General features: G+C 42.7%; 2 protein-coding genes across 4 annotated transcripts in view; both read right to left on the reverse strand.

Moving 5' to 3' along the window:
- Window positions 1-1,427: 1,427 nt before the first annotated feature.
- ap3m2 (adaptor related protein complex 3 subunit mu 2) lies at window positions 1,428-8,749 on the reverse strand. The gene is made up of 9 exons (XM_084551015.1): window positions 8,348-8,749; window positions 6,812-7,096; window positions 6,547-6,718; window positions 5,504-5,641; window positions 5,263-5,348; window positions 4,932-5,065; window positions 4,541-4,748; window positions 4,223-4,367; window positions 1,428-3,292 (listed from the first exon to the last, which is right to left on the reverse strand). The coding sequence occupies exons 2-9, from the start codon at window positions 7,082-7,084 to the stop codon at window positions 3,192-3,194; spliced, it is 1,257 nt and encodes a 418-aa protein (XP_084407141.1). The 5' UTR covers window positions 7,085-7,096; window positions 8,348-8,749; the 3' UTR covers window positions 1,428-3,191.
- Window positions 8,750-10,799: 2,050 nt separating this feature from the next.
- kat6a (K(lysine) acetyltransferase 6A) overlaps window positions 10,800-16,666 on the reverse strand; it is a 30,180-nt gene continuing 24,313 nt past the window's right edge. For all 3 annotated transcript variants that reach the window (XM_084551471.1, XM_084551472.1, XM_084551473.1), the window contains one exon: window positions 10,800-16,582. In XM_084551471.1, the coding sequence (XP_084407597.1) occupies window positions 13,146-16,582 (3,437 nt within the window). In that variant the 3' untranslated portion in view covers window positions 10,800-13,145. The remainder of the gene's footprint in view (window positions 16,583-16,666) is intronic.

Below are 16,666 nucleotides of genomic sequence, written 5' to 3' on the forward strand. Positions count from 1 at the left end.
AATTCTAAATTGAAATTGTTAAATCCATCAATTAGATATATTCAGAAAGTTTCTTTACTCGCAATTCTGCAAACAAACGTCGAAATGCATCCATGTAAAAAAAATAAAATAAATAAACATGCATAATATTCACAATGAAAACTGTCAACCTACCACCAAAAATGCTTCCAAATTCCTCTTCGTAAGTCTTCAGAGCGCGTGCAAAATAAAAAGTAAAATTAAGCAAAAGTATAAAATTGTTTTCACTGAAGGGCAAATTAAAAATATGCAGAATTGCAAGGTAATCTCTTTAATTTAAAAACTAATTTGCGCACAAAAAAGAAGAGGGGGGAATAAAGTTAGAGCCGTATGACATAACTCTGACTTAAAGCTGCAATGTGTCTGGTCAATGGTGGGGTGGGTGAGAGAGAGGGGGGGTAGTAATATCCTCTGGAGGGGTTAAAGTCATCAGTAAATTATGGAGTGGAATCCAAGGAGCAAGGGGAGTATTTTAGAATTCTGAGAATAAAATCACTAATTAATAATAATTATATTATTCTCAAAAATTTAAGCAAAAAACGACGACAACAACAAAAAAAAAGTCTGAGATTAAAAAGTCATAACTGTGAGTTAAATCAGAATTATGAGAATACACAATATTCTAAGAGTAAAGTTGGAATTCTGAGAGTAAAGCCGAAATTCTGCTGGGATTCTGAATGTATAGTGGACATTTTTAGAAGTTTAGCAAGAATTCTGAGAATAAAGTCAGAACATTCTGGAAGTAATGTCAGAATTCTGAAAGTAAAACTGGAATTCTGAGATTAAAACTGGAATTCTGTGAGAAAAGTAGTAATTCTGAGAGAGAGAGAGAGAGAGAGAGAGAGAGAGAGAGAGAGAGAGAGAGAGAGAGAGAGAGAGAGAGAGAGAGAGAGAGAGAGAGAGGGAAACGTAGTTTCCTCTGAGGGGTTAAAGACATCAGTAAATCATGGAGTGGAGTCCAGCCAGTCTGAGTCAGTATTCTGAAAGTAAAGTTGGAATTTTGAGAGTAAAGTCGTAACTCTGGGAGTAAAGTCAGACTTCTAAGAGTATAGTAAGAATTCTGAGGAAAAGTTAGAATTAAAATATCATTGTCAAACTTCAAAGAAAAAATATAAAGTCTGAGATTGAAATCCGAATTAACAAAAAAAAGTCATAACTGCGAGTTATGTCGGAATTCTAATACACAATATAATAGAGGAACCTCTGACAAAAATCTTTAAGAAATGTATCACTTTGTTAATGAATTACTACAAATAAACAGCTTTGGAAGTTAAGGTGGTAAATATAATGAGATGCAGGAACTTCCAAGAGTGTGTGCTTAATAGCATCTTATCCTGGTACAGTTCAGAGCTGCACATATTATGGTTAAGAGTTCTCTCATTGTTCATCATTTTAAATTCATAGCACAGTTTTTATTGGCCTCAAACAAGGTCCCTAGACCATTACATTACATGAGGTTTGCATCCTGCTGGGCATCTACCTCAAATACAGAGTTTGTGAGCACTAACAAAATAATAAGATCAAAATTAACATTAATCAAAAAGAGCTACAACACAAATAATCATTTCCAAAGGACCCCATGAGAGATGGAACCGTATTTAAGATGACAATATTCAATAATAAGTGTTATGACTTGGTTATAACACATCCAGTCTTTATTTTTCTTTATTTCACCAGTGTAACGCTCCATTGGAGGCTGTTCAACAAACACAAACAAAATGTTGTAAACACAAAATGCAAACCTTCAACATTTCTTCTGAGGTACCTCGCCGTTCTTCCTAACACATTTCTGTTTTGACTGGTTAACACCATCATATATATTTGTAGCAGCCAAAAAACTTGATGCCAACTGTAGGAGACTGGAATATGATGGTGGACTGATTTCAGCAGAGGCCTGAATGTATCACCCTATGAGTGTCACTGATCAGCTCAGTTGCCACGGCAACAATCATACCGTATGTTACATATAACAAATGAAATGCACACCGTTTATCTGACTGTAAGGGCTGTGATGTATTGAGAGCACCCTTTTTTGATCAAAGTAGTTGGTCAATTTATATAATATTTTTTGAAGAAAAAAATTGCTAAGGAAACCGTGATGTTTGGTTAAAGAGCAAGCTTCTGTAGAGTTAAAGCTTTTAAACTTTAAAGATGCAACATAACTTCAGACGATGATCCTTTCAATAAATAATAAAGTTGAATAAAACAGTTGAGCGTGTACCTGAATTTCTCTCAGAAACATTAAATAGCTCAAACAGCTTCTACATCCATCTGCACCATCGAGAAATGTTAGTACCAGCAGAGGTAAAAGTGCGTGAATGAGGACGGTTCCAGTGTCATATTCTCATATGTCGGCATGCCAACTCCAGTGCTGCAGACAATCAAATTATTGCAACTCTGAGAAGAAGAGCGGAGAAACGGAAAAAAAGATGGGACAGAGAGCTGGAAAGAAATTACAAAAACTAGACAGGAGGATGAGAAATAATAGAGGGATCAGTTTCACAAGCAGTTAACAATGTGGTCTCTTTATAGCACACTTAAACTATGTAGGAGCTTGTTCTATAACATTTTGAAACTTCGGCTGTTAAGCATATCCACTTTATTCATGTCAGTACTTCCTTAACTCAGTTTAATGTGTGCTGTAAGACTATCATTTTAACTTGTGGAAGTCCTTTGTAATGAAAACACTGCATTTCTGTCATAATACACAGCTCATAATATCCCTGTTTATTATTTTGTATAACAAGCTCTCAGTCAAAGATGGTACAGGTTGATTTCAATCAGATTGTGGCAGCTTTGTTGGGGTCTGAAATGTATGTTTGACCTGTTTGGATCGGGTTTGATTAAAACAGTGTAACAGTGTAAATGAGGAGTACCAAGCAGTAGGATTAGTTGGGTTTGGTCCAGGCTCAGCTCGGGACAGAGATGGAAATGTTTTAGGACACTTGGTTCAAACTCTTCAGACTCAGTCAGAGCTCTGAACAGTTTATAACAGAGGTTTCATTATTATGCGCAATGGTCCACTTTTAACTGCTACAAGGAGCCTCCAATTTGTGTAGGTAACCCTTGGAAGGTAAATGCATATACACAGGGAATGTACAAACTCCCCTTCCCCCAACACGTAACCCTCAGTCTCTTGGTGGTTTGGTCCGGTGGTAACAGAGCTGCAGTCTCTATGTCCGGACCTGGAACTTGCCAGCCTTGGTCATGTACTTGATGCCTTTGAATGGTTTATACTTCTCACCGTACATATCCAGTCGATTCACCTTCAGTCCTGCGGCAGAAAACAAATCAAAGCTTAAACTTTACAGAATAACAACAAACATTATAACTATCTGGCTCTTTTTATCTAATTCAAACAAAAGAGGAAAAAGAAATGTGTTTATACGTTTTTACAATGTGATGGAACCCTTAACATGTTGTTTGTGCATAATCAGTGTGCAAGCTACTTGAAAGCACCTTAATCAAGAAATACATTTACAACAAAAAAGATTGAAAATCCAATTCTGAATATTTTACCATGCAGAAAATGAGTTTGAATACTGTTGTCTGGTTGGCAATATCTTCAAAATGTCAATGTTATTTGTTTAATGACCTTGATTTTAGAGAGGATCTGAAATACTAAATACTTCATGTATTACATGCACAATACTACTTAGGATTTTGCAGTGCTGCTTTGCCTATTACTACATTCATGTATATAAAAATCACATGCTAGGAAATACACTACCTACTACCTTTCTACTTTACATTACTATTACAGCAAATTGTTTAATACATTTATATAATGATTGTGAGTATGACAATTCAAAACTAACAGTCTGCTGTATAATACAGTATTTTCAGAAGTCAAACTAGGACATTTATTTGTTGCATTTGGCACCATCTAGTGGCCATTACATCACTCTTCTCCAACAATGAGTCTGAATCAGGTGACTGTCAGCTGAGCAAGCTATGTGATAAAAGCTGCTTGAAAGAGTGGGGGTTGAAGTAATTTATTCTGCAGTTTTGAGACAAAAAATGGAAATGGTACACTTTTAATTAAAGGTAAACTATGAATCTAACTTAGTCAAAACAGCTGGCTGTTGTCATTGTGTGGTGACAGAGGCTCTCACTAAACTATTTCAATGAATGAAGGAATTCCTAGAAAGACACAGCATGAATGTGTGAGGATATGAGTTTCAGATGGAAGAAGTGTGTGTACCTGAGATGGCCATCTGTTGGATCTTGAACTGGATGTTGATGGTGGGGTTCTCGTCAGGTTTGGACGCTCCAGCCTGAAGGCTCATAGTGCCTTTCAGACTGGGAAGCTTCTGCGGGTTGATCTTACCAACATCCCATGCCAACATCTAGCAAAAACAAAAGCATCCACATGGCAATATGAACTACATGAAAAACACTGCAACAAAGGAAATTGGAGGAGTAAATTAAGATAAGTTAAGGCTCCTACATTTAACTGTTAGCTATAATTTTTCATTTCAATTGTCATGTAATGTTTCATTCCATTTTGTTCCATAAATACCTTTGTGACTGGGTCAAAGGTGTATGTTCCCTGGGAGGCGTTGAGGCTGGCGTTGAGGACACCTCTGGGCAGCTGGCTGCTGACTAGGACTGACTCCACCGCCTTGCCCATGGTCTGTTTGGGGCCCAGGGTCAAGTCAAAACGTCCCTGGGAGCTTCCCTCCCGAAAGCTGATGTTGTGCTTGACATAGACCGGGATAGCCACCAGGCTGGAGATGAAGCAGCCCAACACACACGTCAGCAGAACACTTTTAACATTTTGTGATTCTGTTTTTTGCCTGACAGAAAGCTCTTTATGTAGATCATGCACAGTTTGTAACTACTGGATAAAAAGCTCATGGATGGTAATGTGCTGATGGGTGTTTCCTCTTCATGAAAGGAAAAACACTCACTTCTGAGAACTGACATGGTAGGAGAGCAACCGGAAATTCCCGTCAGGCGGGATAAAGGAGAGGATCCTCTCTGCTTCCCAGCGCTTAAACCGAACACACGGGTGAAAACTGACGTCATCCAGCAGCCGAGGATTCTGGGAGAAAGAGAGGCAGGTCAGGGCCGTTTGGAAATGTGTAAAATAAAATGTGCAGAAAAACTACTGTTAAGGTCCTTCCATAGCTTTTTGGCTGAAATAATAACTGCTGATTAACTGAGAGAGAAGCACTACATAAAAAGAGCATGAACTGAAATTGCACAAGAGGCATATTTATGAAAAAAGAGAACACTCACCATAAATGAGAGAGTGAGATCGGGCATGCCTGTCAGTTTTACACAGGCATCTATAACTCCCTGGATTTCTGCTGTAATGGTGGAGCCTAATGAAGGAGGAAGGAGGTTAAAGTGAAAAAAGAAAAAAAAACACACATACAATGAGAGAAATCTTTGAAGGCAGGTGCCAATAATTGTGGCATAAATCTGCCTCCCCCAAACAAACTGAGATGTTCTACCAGCAGGACATTCAGATAAATACCTGATTTATCAATGATGGCATCGATCTCCTCCACCACATCAAAATAGGCCTCGTTGTTGGTGTATTTGACCCCCGTGCGCCGCCAGGGCACTACTGACAGCTGGCCAGTAGGGAGCTGCTCACCCACATTGGTGCTGCCTGGAACACAGACATTAATCAATGTTTCTCTCACTGACGGTCGGCTACGATTCTGTATAGTGTTACATTATCATTTTGTCTGAACACAAACTCAGCTGTCTGCCTATGAACACAACATTACTTGGTTTGAACAGACGCACACAGATTTATATCTACATCACATTAACAGCAGTCCATATAAAAGCAGATGATTAAAAAACACTTTGGAAAAGAGTAGAGTAAATGGTAGGGACATCCTGTTTGGTACTGGGAGATGAGTATCGGGGCCAATCCAGGTATTTCTAAAATGATCGGATTGTTATTGGGCTTCAGCCAAGCCTGATCTTTTGTAGTTATTTATTTTAGGTCTGCAATAACCAAAATCATGTCCCTGCCACCCAAACTCATTTTTAAAAAACGCAAACGCACACAGGCAAAGGCTGCATCGAAACAAGAACAAACACTGAACGCTGCGTTTAAAAGAAAAGTTTCGTTTGGACAAAGTTAACGCTAAAAATATGTGTTACACTGGGTTACAGAGATTATGGCATTAGATGACTAGTTCATGTCTGGAGTAGAGAACACAGGTTTTCACCATCTGTTGGAGTTCCTGGAGCCAAGGTACGAGCTACCCTCTGGTCACTACATCAGTTTTGACAGCCCTGTTTATTGGACAGTGTTGCACGGTGCAATCATGATGAACGAGAATACAAGTAAAACAAGACAAGCTTTTTTTGAATATCCAGGGGAGGAAATTTTGCTTATCAGATTCGATCTGGAGCAAAAAAAATCCATTGGGACAGCCCTAGTAAAAGTGACCCTTCATGTTGTCTGAGCACCACGCATGCACACTGGCACACATTATATCTAACATCAGTATCATTATATAATGTCAGTTGAAACTGGTTTCAGTGTAAATAGATGACCTGTGATGGTGTTGACCATAGTGCGGAGGATGGTGGGAGGTTTAATAAGCTCTTTGAGGATGTTGGACTCTGTGGCCAGAGGGAACCCGTTATCCAGCATCTCCTCCAGTAGTTCATAGACCACGACTACATTGTCTTTGATGGCCGCCTCCGTACACACACCAAAATAATCCTGAGAACAAAGCAGGAAAACAAGCAGGAAATGAGCATTTGGAGTCCGGTGTAAGTCATTTGAACTTCAGTAAAATTGCAAGAGCATCACAACCTGGAAGGTGTCGACGACTCTGTGCAGAAACTCGATGACAAAGAGCGGTGGCACTTCACTCTGGATGACTGCCACGAAGTAGATGCGATGCCTGAGCACACTGATAAGGTAGTGATGCGGCGTGGGGATCACCGGCGGGACGTTCTCCGGCTCGGTTGCACGCTCCTGTGCCTCAAAGAAGTAGTCGCAGACAGAGCGGCTGACCACGCTTTTCCAGTGCTTCTCCAGGAAAATATCGCCGGAGGCGTTAACGAGGAACAGGCTGTGGATCATTGTGGCTGGAGGCTGGAGGGGCAGTAAAATGAAAAGCATAGACAGTCATACTATAAAATGTTTTATTTGGACATAAGGATTACAGCTCAAACAGCTAGCTATGCCTCTGTTCTATACCACAATCCTAAAACTGCAGCAACTCAGCGTTCATAACATTATCTACACTAACAATCACAGGATTTTTTATTATAACGTCAGGGAGATAAGCTCAGTCTGTCAAAAGAAAAATGTAAACAATAATCCTTTTGACTTCAGTGCCGACACTCAGAGCCCACACTCTCCTCACATGACACACACACTTAGTGGTTAAAAAGTATGATGTGCAACTACACATTTGATTCTCATGTTTTTATATCCACTGACTCGCCAGTTTATTATTAGGTATTATAATACACTAGTCCTGCACTAAATCTTAGCTGAACCTGAACGTTATGGTATTCGCATTTTGTTATAAATAATGGAGAGAGCTGTTGATTCAATTAGTGTTTTCATCTTGGTTAGTATTGTATTGTAATGACACATTTTTCTATTATTTAGCCTAGCCCATTTTAATCAGTGGGCTATGCTAAATAATAGAAACACTTCTAATTCAATCCAGTTTAACAGCACCACAAGCTGCATCCTCCCCAATGATCACACAGTTGAACTACCATCTTTCTCATCATAAACTGAACATTATAACATTTACGAGCCTTCATGACTGATGACACTGGATTTAGTGCAGGACTGTATCAGACTGCATTTGTTTTCCCTAGTGTACTAACAAGTAACAAGTATTGACAAGTATACACACATTAAAAACATGTCAGTTTCGAAGCTACGTTACATTTCAATGTTTTGCAAAGGACTCTGATGTACGGCTCTCTTCACACACATATAGCTCTTTAACTTAAGTCTACTTAAATTACAGCAGCTGGGGAAATATGACACCGGATTATTCATTAAATATGCGGTAAAGCTATCGAGTTCAGACCGGACATGACACGGAGCAACTAGAACCTGAGCTAACTGCAGGTACACATAGTTATAACTGCGAATAAACATTTCAGCTAGCTAGCTATGTTTGAGCCATAACCGTTGAAGGCCTCCATCTCCATAAAGCAAGATGCTACATCAGTCCCTCCTCCTGCCTCAGTCTCATGACAGAGGAAAAGCGCCGTCACCATGTACATGGGATGAAAATACGGTAAAATAACGACCCTGTTCCTATAAGTAAACACATCACTTTCCACTTGAGGTATTTATAAACTGATTTTGACTTACCGAAGACTGTTTGTTCACGCTTTCGTCTCGCCTTTCCTCCAAATGAAAGATTAAGCCGTCTTCGTCGCTTCCCGTTAGGTGGAGCAGCAGATCCCGGTGACAGAAACGCTGAGGAGTGGAACGAACCAATCACAAGCCGCGGCCATTATGAAGTCCCGCCTACTTAATAGTGTCATAGGTCAACAACACGGAAGCAGTGACTCGTGACTTGGCTGTGATTGGTCCGTCGCAGGAGCGCTACAGTAAACACTGGTAAAACTGAGCGCTGATTGGCTGTAAGATGTACAAGGTCTGACATTTTGTTTCCACTATCAGATTTCATCTTGTAGAGTTGCTCTCCATTCAAACAAATTAATAGAGGGACATGTTCACAATGAAGGAACAGAGCAGAGTTTAAATTATATATTTTTTTTTCAGCATAAAATTTACTATGTATATTATTTCCGTAATGCAAACAGAAAAATAGATTTATATTGCAAAAAAAAAAAATGTTTATTAAGAGGTCGATCATGCTGGAAAAAGCCTGAAGATACTTGAGCCATACTTAATTATGCATAACAAAATAACAAACAACTTATTAATATTGTGTAACGAATGTTTTAACACCAGCTGCTTTTTCTGTACATACATCTCCTTTAAATACTAAGGAGCTATCACAGTATGTGCTAATATTTCAGCTGAATGAATGTGACTCCCATAGTCACTTTTCCAGTTGGTTATCATAATGTTATGGCTGATCACTGTACATACTTCCCAGCATGCATTACATCAACTTTAAAATTCTGCAAACATGCTTTTTTTTTTGGATGAACAACATCTGAGATACTTTAAGAGGTGTTGGATTAATGTCAAATTCAATTATACTTTAACTAATAATAGCAGTAGAACAAACAAAAAAAAAGTCTAAGCATCAAAAATGAGGTTAAACTGCATGAACTGCACTCAATTTTGTTGTCTTTATTTGGATTTCCCCCCTTTTTTTTTGCTATTTAAGTTAGACAATTGCACTCAACAAGTCAGTATTTCTGTCATATCCCCTCCATTCTCTGTCATTTCTGTGGTAGAAAACTGTGACTCAAAGAGAGTGGTCAGTACCGTAGGGATCCAGCGTGATGAAGTTGCTGCAGCAAGTACTTGGATCTGCAGTCTTTTTTGAAGTATTCTGCTCTGTAGAACGCTGCTTCTTACAAGGTCTTACATCAAAGTGTAAGACAATGCTGACGTTGTGCCTGTAATGTAATTCTGGCTTAGTATTAGAGAAGAGAGACACTTTCTAAAGACCACGAGGGGGTCTCTGTTGTTCTGCAGGACTGCGCAAATAAAAACTTATTGTTATTTATAATATATAAATAATAATAGTTACTCCACCTTAAAAAGTCCTACGTTCAGTAAAATTACTTATTTGCAAAAAATACCATATATAACTGGATTATAATTATAAATGTATGAAAATGTATGCTGTCCAGATGTCTTTTAGAGTCATTCAGCATTTACAGTATCTGACAAACTGGTTTAGTGAAAACAAGAGCATAGTTATATGGATTTTGAGCTAGGAGACGATTCTACAGGGACATCTAGTGGCTGAAAGTGGTCAAAACATGAATGACTGCTGTGAAGATTTATCCAGGCTATGGTACATCCAAAAGACAAAGCTAAAACAAAGAAAACAGCACTTGTCTGAACATCATCCTCCAACAGATCCCTGGTTATGAGAGTTTCAGATGCTCCCAATAAAAAACCCAGTCACTTAGAACTGAAGAAGCCACTTGGATGAATAGTGAACTAGATCAACAGCATTTTAATAACAACACTAAGTTCTGATTAAACTGAATAACAAGAGTCAAATCCTCATAAATATTACCTAAGGATTCCCTTTTCAGACTTTGATTGCTGCTTATTTTACACAATGTTATGAATGTGGCTGAATTAACCTCCCAAAGGACTCCTTCTGACTCCAACTGTACTTGCAGTGTCATTATATGCCCAGAAACACAGGAACCAACCATCCCAGTGCTGTAAAGCTGAAACGATCAGTCGACTGAAGGAAAATAGCAACAATTTAAGTAACTGAAACATATGATAAATATTTGCTAGCTTCCCTTATTTTCTTTGATATTAAGCACATTTTGTTGATGATCTGAGAAGAATGATGGGCTAATTCTAATAGATCACACAGAATAAATGAATTATGTATTGATAGAAACAATTAGACTTGTTTCATGGAATATAACCATGTACTTCTCCTGAGGTTTTCCTTTGTAACCAAATGATTTGGTAAAGCAGTTCTAGATTTTAACACAGGGCCCCATAACTAATCAAGTGTACAAACAGAGGACCTGTCATAGCTGATATTGTACTTCAGTGGTGCAAATTTGTAACGAGTTTTGAGATTAAACCGATAGTCCAGTTCAGTAGGCTCACTATTTGGGAAAATGTGGAAAAGGAAACATGAATGGCTCAACATAATTTATTTTCATTTTATGTTAAAATGTACAGAGTTCTTTGAAAGTACTTGCTAAGAAAGAAAAAAACAAAACAAAAACGAATAAATGGAAATACATACAGGGACAGAGTAGAGAGTTGAGGCGGCTGAGCGCAAATCAACCTTCACTGTGTGCCCAGCTTTCACCCCCTCTCTTTATTTTGCGCTCTCTCTTAGCATACAACGCAACATGTACAATTACAAAGGATACAAAAAGGGAAGCAATATAAACAGACAGAAATATACTGAGCTCATTTTTACATGCCTCTTAAATGTAAGGAAGTCATCCTATACACACACAAGAAGTAAAAAAAAAACAAAACAAAAAAAAAGAATGCCAAGTGACCTTTAGATATTTGTAGTCCTTTTGTTTAAAATAGCATTAATATACTACACAAAGATAGAAAAACTCTAGAGATGAGATGGAATGGAGAGGTTAAAGGCATCTTAAAGTCACTAAAAGTGAGTGGTAATTTTTTTAAATTTTGAATTTCTTAGTAATTATTACCCAAGAGGCGAGCTAAAAAATATGTATTGTTTTTTTTTTTGTTTCCTGAAACAGAAGTGAAAAAAATGACAGTACCAATATCAATGTCAGAATTTCCTTTTATATTATAGAAAAAACGTCTTCTCTACAATAGGTTTCTAAAGTCAAAAAGAGTCAGCTTGTGTCATAAAAGAAAGCTGCCCAGTCTGATAAAATTCAGAAAAGAAACAAAACAAAAATAAGGACAGAACAGAACAATACACACAAATAAAGTATGCTTGTCAGGTCTGTAAGTAAATGAAAACTCCTCTTTTGACTTTGAATACTGGTACATGGAGCGACAAGGTCAGCCGTTTCACCCATGCCAGCTGAACGCCATTACCAACAGGACCACGAACACTTACTCGCCTCTGACCCTGCTTTATAAGTGAGCCTCTATGCGAGGGCCAAACCATGCACTAGATCGGGCATTTAGGCACACCTTTTATAAAGGCTGACTGTCTGCTGCCATATTTCTAGCCAATGGGAGTGCAGAATTTTGCAGAAAAGGAAAACAAAAATACACTTTTAACAAAATACATACCATTCAAAAGCAGAATCCTCGACCTCTTTGGGTCACTAACACTTGAGGAGGCGAGGTCAGCTATAGTTAACCCACTTTCCTTAAAGCAGATAAATGGAAAACCCACCGTTTGTTCTGCATTCCCTAAACTGCTAAAAAGCCTGACATTGTACACCGTCTGTCAGTGGAGTGTGGACAAAAACAGCTGAATGTTGTACTTTCCTGAGCTAGCCACCGATTGGCGACGGCTAGCCAGTGTGTGTTCATGTGTTTGTGTATGTGTGTGCTGAATATTGGGAAGTACCAGAATATTTACATCTAAACGTTTCAGAGTGGTGGCAAACTGGAAAATAATGCTACTTGTTTCATTTATGGATATATAATAGACAGTAACACGCTAGTCTCTTCTGTGTCGTTGCTGTGTTTTTGGTACAACACTGTCCACCCAGGAAGACAGAGACTCTGGAAACAGCTCAACAGCTCAAACACCTGAGGGCCCCGCTCCTATGCTTTTCTGGAAATGTGTGAAAAGCGGTCTGACCGAGCGGCCTCAGCGACGTTTGGGTATTTCTGAGAGAGCAAGAGGGTGTATCACCATTTCAGAATGCCACACATATAAAGACCAAAGCATATATGAGGTTGGACTGCACAGAAGTATTTCAAAAAACAATCAACAAAAACAACGACAATAAAAATAAGATTCAACATTATGTTTAACAAAACAAAACAGTCCGCCTACAAGGTTTCATTGTCTCTTTTTTCAAGGTAAGGCTTCCTATATCAATTAAAAGATTGTGTGCATGGTTGAATATATTCAGTAAACCACTGTTTTTTCATTTGCAGTCTGACAAAGGAAGTGACTCCTGCATTGTCTTTCTGTGTTTTTTCTTTGTCGTTCTTGTCCTCTACTCTCCTCCTGTGCATCATGAGAAGGAGGAGATTCTTGGACCTGTAATGAACCACACTGGAGGACTGTGTAGGCCTGGACCAAAGCAGTATGGCACAGCCGAGGTTCATGTACACCAACCCCAAATCCTACCCTATTACTCCCACAGTTGGGAGGGGAGGTGGGGGAACAAGCCCAAATAAAAAGGGACTAAATGACAACGTAGAAAAACAGAAAACCCGAAGACCCTCTCTGGCTCCAATCACCAGCACTCACTGGTGCCTGCCGAGGCACTGGAGAGGGTGAACAGGAGTAATGGACATTTAGAGTACAGCGAGCATCAGCTCTGGCCCCATGTCTCCTTTTTCAGTTCTTGGCTGCTCATCTGCTCATGTAAGGTGACTGTTTAGGGACACCAGCATAGCTGTGATGGGAGGGGCCAGTGTACATCATGTTGCCATGGTGATTGGGCTGCATAGGCTGTTGTGGGTAACCCTGCCCGCCCATCATGCCCATCTGCATCTGCATGGGGTACTGAGCTGGCTGATTCATGTAAGCTGGATTGCTGTGATAACCACTGTTCATCATTGGTTGGGTCATTCGGTAGCCAGCTGACATGGCATTCAGAGGCGTCATGTTCATGGAATTGTAAGGTGCCGGCGTGGGCATGAGGTTTGGCATCATACCGCGCTGCACGGTCAAGGTGCGCGGAGTGCCCTGCATGGCCACAGCTCCCGAGCTGCGACTGTAGAGCTGCTGCTGGTGTGGGGCTGGGGCCAGCTGCTGAGTGGCTTTGGACCGGATGGAAATGTGGCCCTTGACTGTGGCCATCTGGCCCTGTAGCCGCTGCGTGTGCGGAGGAGGTCCCAGACCAATGTTGGTAGTAGGCATGTTACATTGTAGCTGCAAGGAGCCCAGGTTCATGGAGCCAGAGCTAAGATTGGGAGGTGGGGTCATAGTGGGCTGGCCCTGAGGAAGGGGAGTGTGTGGTGAAGGGGCCAGCCCAGGGTTGGAGAGAGACACACTGGTGGCGTAGGAGGTAACAGAGGGGGAGTGAGAGTAGGGCATGGCATGAGGGTCCATGATGGTGTTGGTGAGCTGCTGGAGTTTGGCCAAGCTGAACGTGGCTGAGGGCTGGGGGTAGCCCCCAGTGCCAAAGTCCTGACCCATGCGCTCATACAAAGTGCGACCCCCTCCTCCGCCTCCGCTCTCGGGTATTTCCATAATCATGGGTGTGGAGGCGAAGCCATTGCCCATGCTGCACTGAGACAGGGCCTGTTGTGGCGGTGGTGGTGGCGCTGAGGGTGGAGGTTGAGGGTTGGGGGCTTGTTGCTGCTGCTGCTGCTGCTGCTGCTGCTGAGGGGGCTGCTGAGGAACCTTTTTTTGGGACTGCTGCTGCTGCTGCTGCTGCTGCTGTTGTTGTTGTTGTTGCTGTTGTTGTTGTTGCTGCTGCTGCTGCTGGTTGGTGCTGGGAGGCCTCTCGATAACACCACAGCTCTGAGGAGACTTAATGCCACAGCTGGCCGTGTTGGACGGTGGTGGAGGCGGGGGCGGCTGGGGCACAGCGCTGCCTACATTACTGGCACCTGGGCCGCTGTTGGGCCCCGGTCCTGTTTGTTGAATGAGGCTGCAGCTGCCCATTGCTAGCTGGGATCCTCCATTACCTGTGGAAGATGTGAGGCTGGGGGCTGGCACGAAGGAGCAGCTGTTGGACTGGGAGGAGGAGGATGGTGTGGCAGAACTGGAAGAAGAAGACACTGAAGACGAAGACGCCGTGGAAGCTCCTGGCACCACAGCAGCCGACATTCCCCCTCCATTACCCCCATTCCCTGTTCCATTACCCCCTCCACCCATTGTGGAGTCGTAGCTGCTGGGGTTGTCATAGTTCTCTGTAGTGCTTTCTATGCTGCCCAGGTCACTGAAGCCGCTGTCTACCACCTGCTGCGAGTGGTCTGACACAGATGGCACGTCCATCATTGGTGAAGTCTCCATGTTCTGCTGGGAGGGGGCAGACAGAGAACTAGGATGCTCTGGTGTGATTTGGGTGTACCCCCCTCCAGCACCTCCATTGCTGCTCCCAGCTCCAGTGGGGCCAGGTGTTCCACCCCTCTGCCCTGCTGGTGTGTCCACGATGCCTGAGGGCAGCCCTGGACTATTCACTGAGCGCACAGACTGACTAGGCAGGGGAGGCACTGGGGGATTAGGGAGAGGGCTGCTGTGTTGGGAAGCCCCACACTCCTCCACTAAGGCCATAGCCTCCTCTTCAGCCTCCCCTGTGTGGCTGTAACTCTGCAGCGTCCGGCAGGCAGCCAGGGTCTCCTCACAGTCCTGGTAAGCGCCGTGGTGTGGCTGGGGTTCAGTCTCTTCATCCTGGGCTTCCCCCTGTGTCAAGGACTGAACGGCCTGCATGGTCTCCAGGTCCAGCTCATTGGAGTGGTGATGGGGGTGATGAGGGTGGTGGCCCAGCTCCTCTTTGAAGTCAGAATGCTGGTGAGGGTGGGAGTGTGAATGTGTATGTTGGGTGTCTATCAACAGCGTGACATCTTTGTCTTCAGGGTGCAGAGGCTGGAGCTCCATGGGCTCTGAAGGAACAGACATGGCCGTAACCGTTTCCACTGCGGCAGCTGCAGCAGCAGATTCCTCCAGCTCTCGGCGCCGCCTCTCCTCCTGCTGAGGGTCGGCTGAAGAAGGCCGACACTTGGGATCTTGCACCTCCTCCTCAGCCTCCTCCTCCTCCTCTTCGTCCTCCTCCTGCTTGCTGACATATTCCCGGGCCACGCTGTTCTCCATGTCTAAAAAAGCCTCTCCACCTTGGGGTTCTTCTTTAACCGGAGGAGAGCTTGCACGGGAGGCAGGCTCCTCCTCTTCGTCTTCCTCATCATCTTCATCTTCTGATTCCTGACTTTTTCTCTTCTTACTGTTGTTGGTCTTGTCCTCTAAGTGTCCATCGCCTTCATCATCAGCATCGTGGTCTTCACTGCGCCTGCTTCCTGGACCTGGTGTGACTGCTGCTCGCCTGTTGATATTTCCGCCACCATTAGCCAAGCTGCCACTTTCTTCATCTTCCCTCTCTTCATCATCCTCGTCTTCTTCCCTGTCAACCATTTCTGTGTCCTGAGGCCGGGACTGTGGGGCCCGGGGCCCTGAGGTGGAAGAGGAGGAAGAAGGGGAAAGCAAGGGACGGGATGGTGGGCGACTGGGTTTGTCTTCTTCCCAGGTTCTTTCCGTCTCCTCATCCTCATCCTCTTCTTCTTCTGGCTCAGAGGTGGGAGGTGGTTTCGGGACAGGCTGTGGTGGCTGGTGGAGGGTGCGGTTCTTGGGTGGTCTCCCTCGCCTTTTGGGAACCTTCTGCTCAACAGGCTTAGGGAGGTAGTCATCTTCTTCATCAGAGTCTTTCTGTTTGTTGTCTCTGTCCGTGTTGGTTCTGCAGACTCGTTTGCTGTTACGGTCATCTGTCTGGAGAAGTTGAGGATCTTTGTCCAGCTGCCGGTCCACCAGTCTTTGTCTTTCTTGTTCCTGCCGCTCTGCCTCTTCCTGGGCCCGCTGCAGGTACCAGCTCCGGGGCTTGCGACCAGGCTTCATCTTGATTTTGGCAGGTTGAGGGTCCCCACTTTGGACCTGACTGTCTGTAGCTGCTCGCTGGTTGGGCCCACCACTAGGTGGTTTCCCAGGTCCTCGTTTTTTCCAGTGCAGTGGTTTGCGGCTCTTTCCCTTGGGCCAGCCTTTCTTCTTCTTAACTGGGACCTCAGGGTTGGCCGCTAACGTCTCTGATGGAGCTGATGGCAGAGTAGCTGCTGACTTCAGCACAGGTGTCAGCTCTGAAACGGTAAGAATGTATGTCAGGGTTAGATACAACTGCACAATGATTAAATCATGCAATGTCTGAAATTAAAACATTGCCT

The sequence above is a fragment of the Chelon labrosus genome, assembly GCF_963514085.1.
Source record: "Chelon labrosus genome assembly, chromosome: 9".
NCBI classification, from domain to species: Eukaryota; Metazoa; Chordata; class Actinopteri; order Mugiliformes; family Mugilidae; genus Chelon; species Chelon labrosus.

Coding starts and splice junctions, on each gene's coding strand:
- ap3m2 (XM_084551015.1), bottom strand. CDS start 7,084: ATGATCCACAGCCTGTTCCTCGTTAACGCCTCCGGCGATATTTTCCTG. Junction 5,066..5,262: donor ATCTCACTCTCTCATTTATG/GTGAGTGTTCTC, acceptor TCTTTCTCCCAG/AATCCTCGGCTGCTGGATGA. Junction 3,293..4,222: donor CCAACAGATGGCCATCTCAG/GTACACACACTT, acceptor TTTCTGCCGCAG/GACTGAAGGTGAATCGACTG.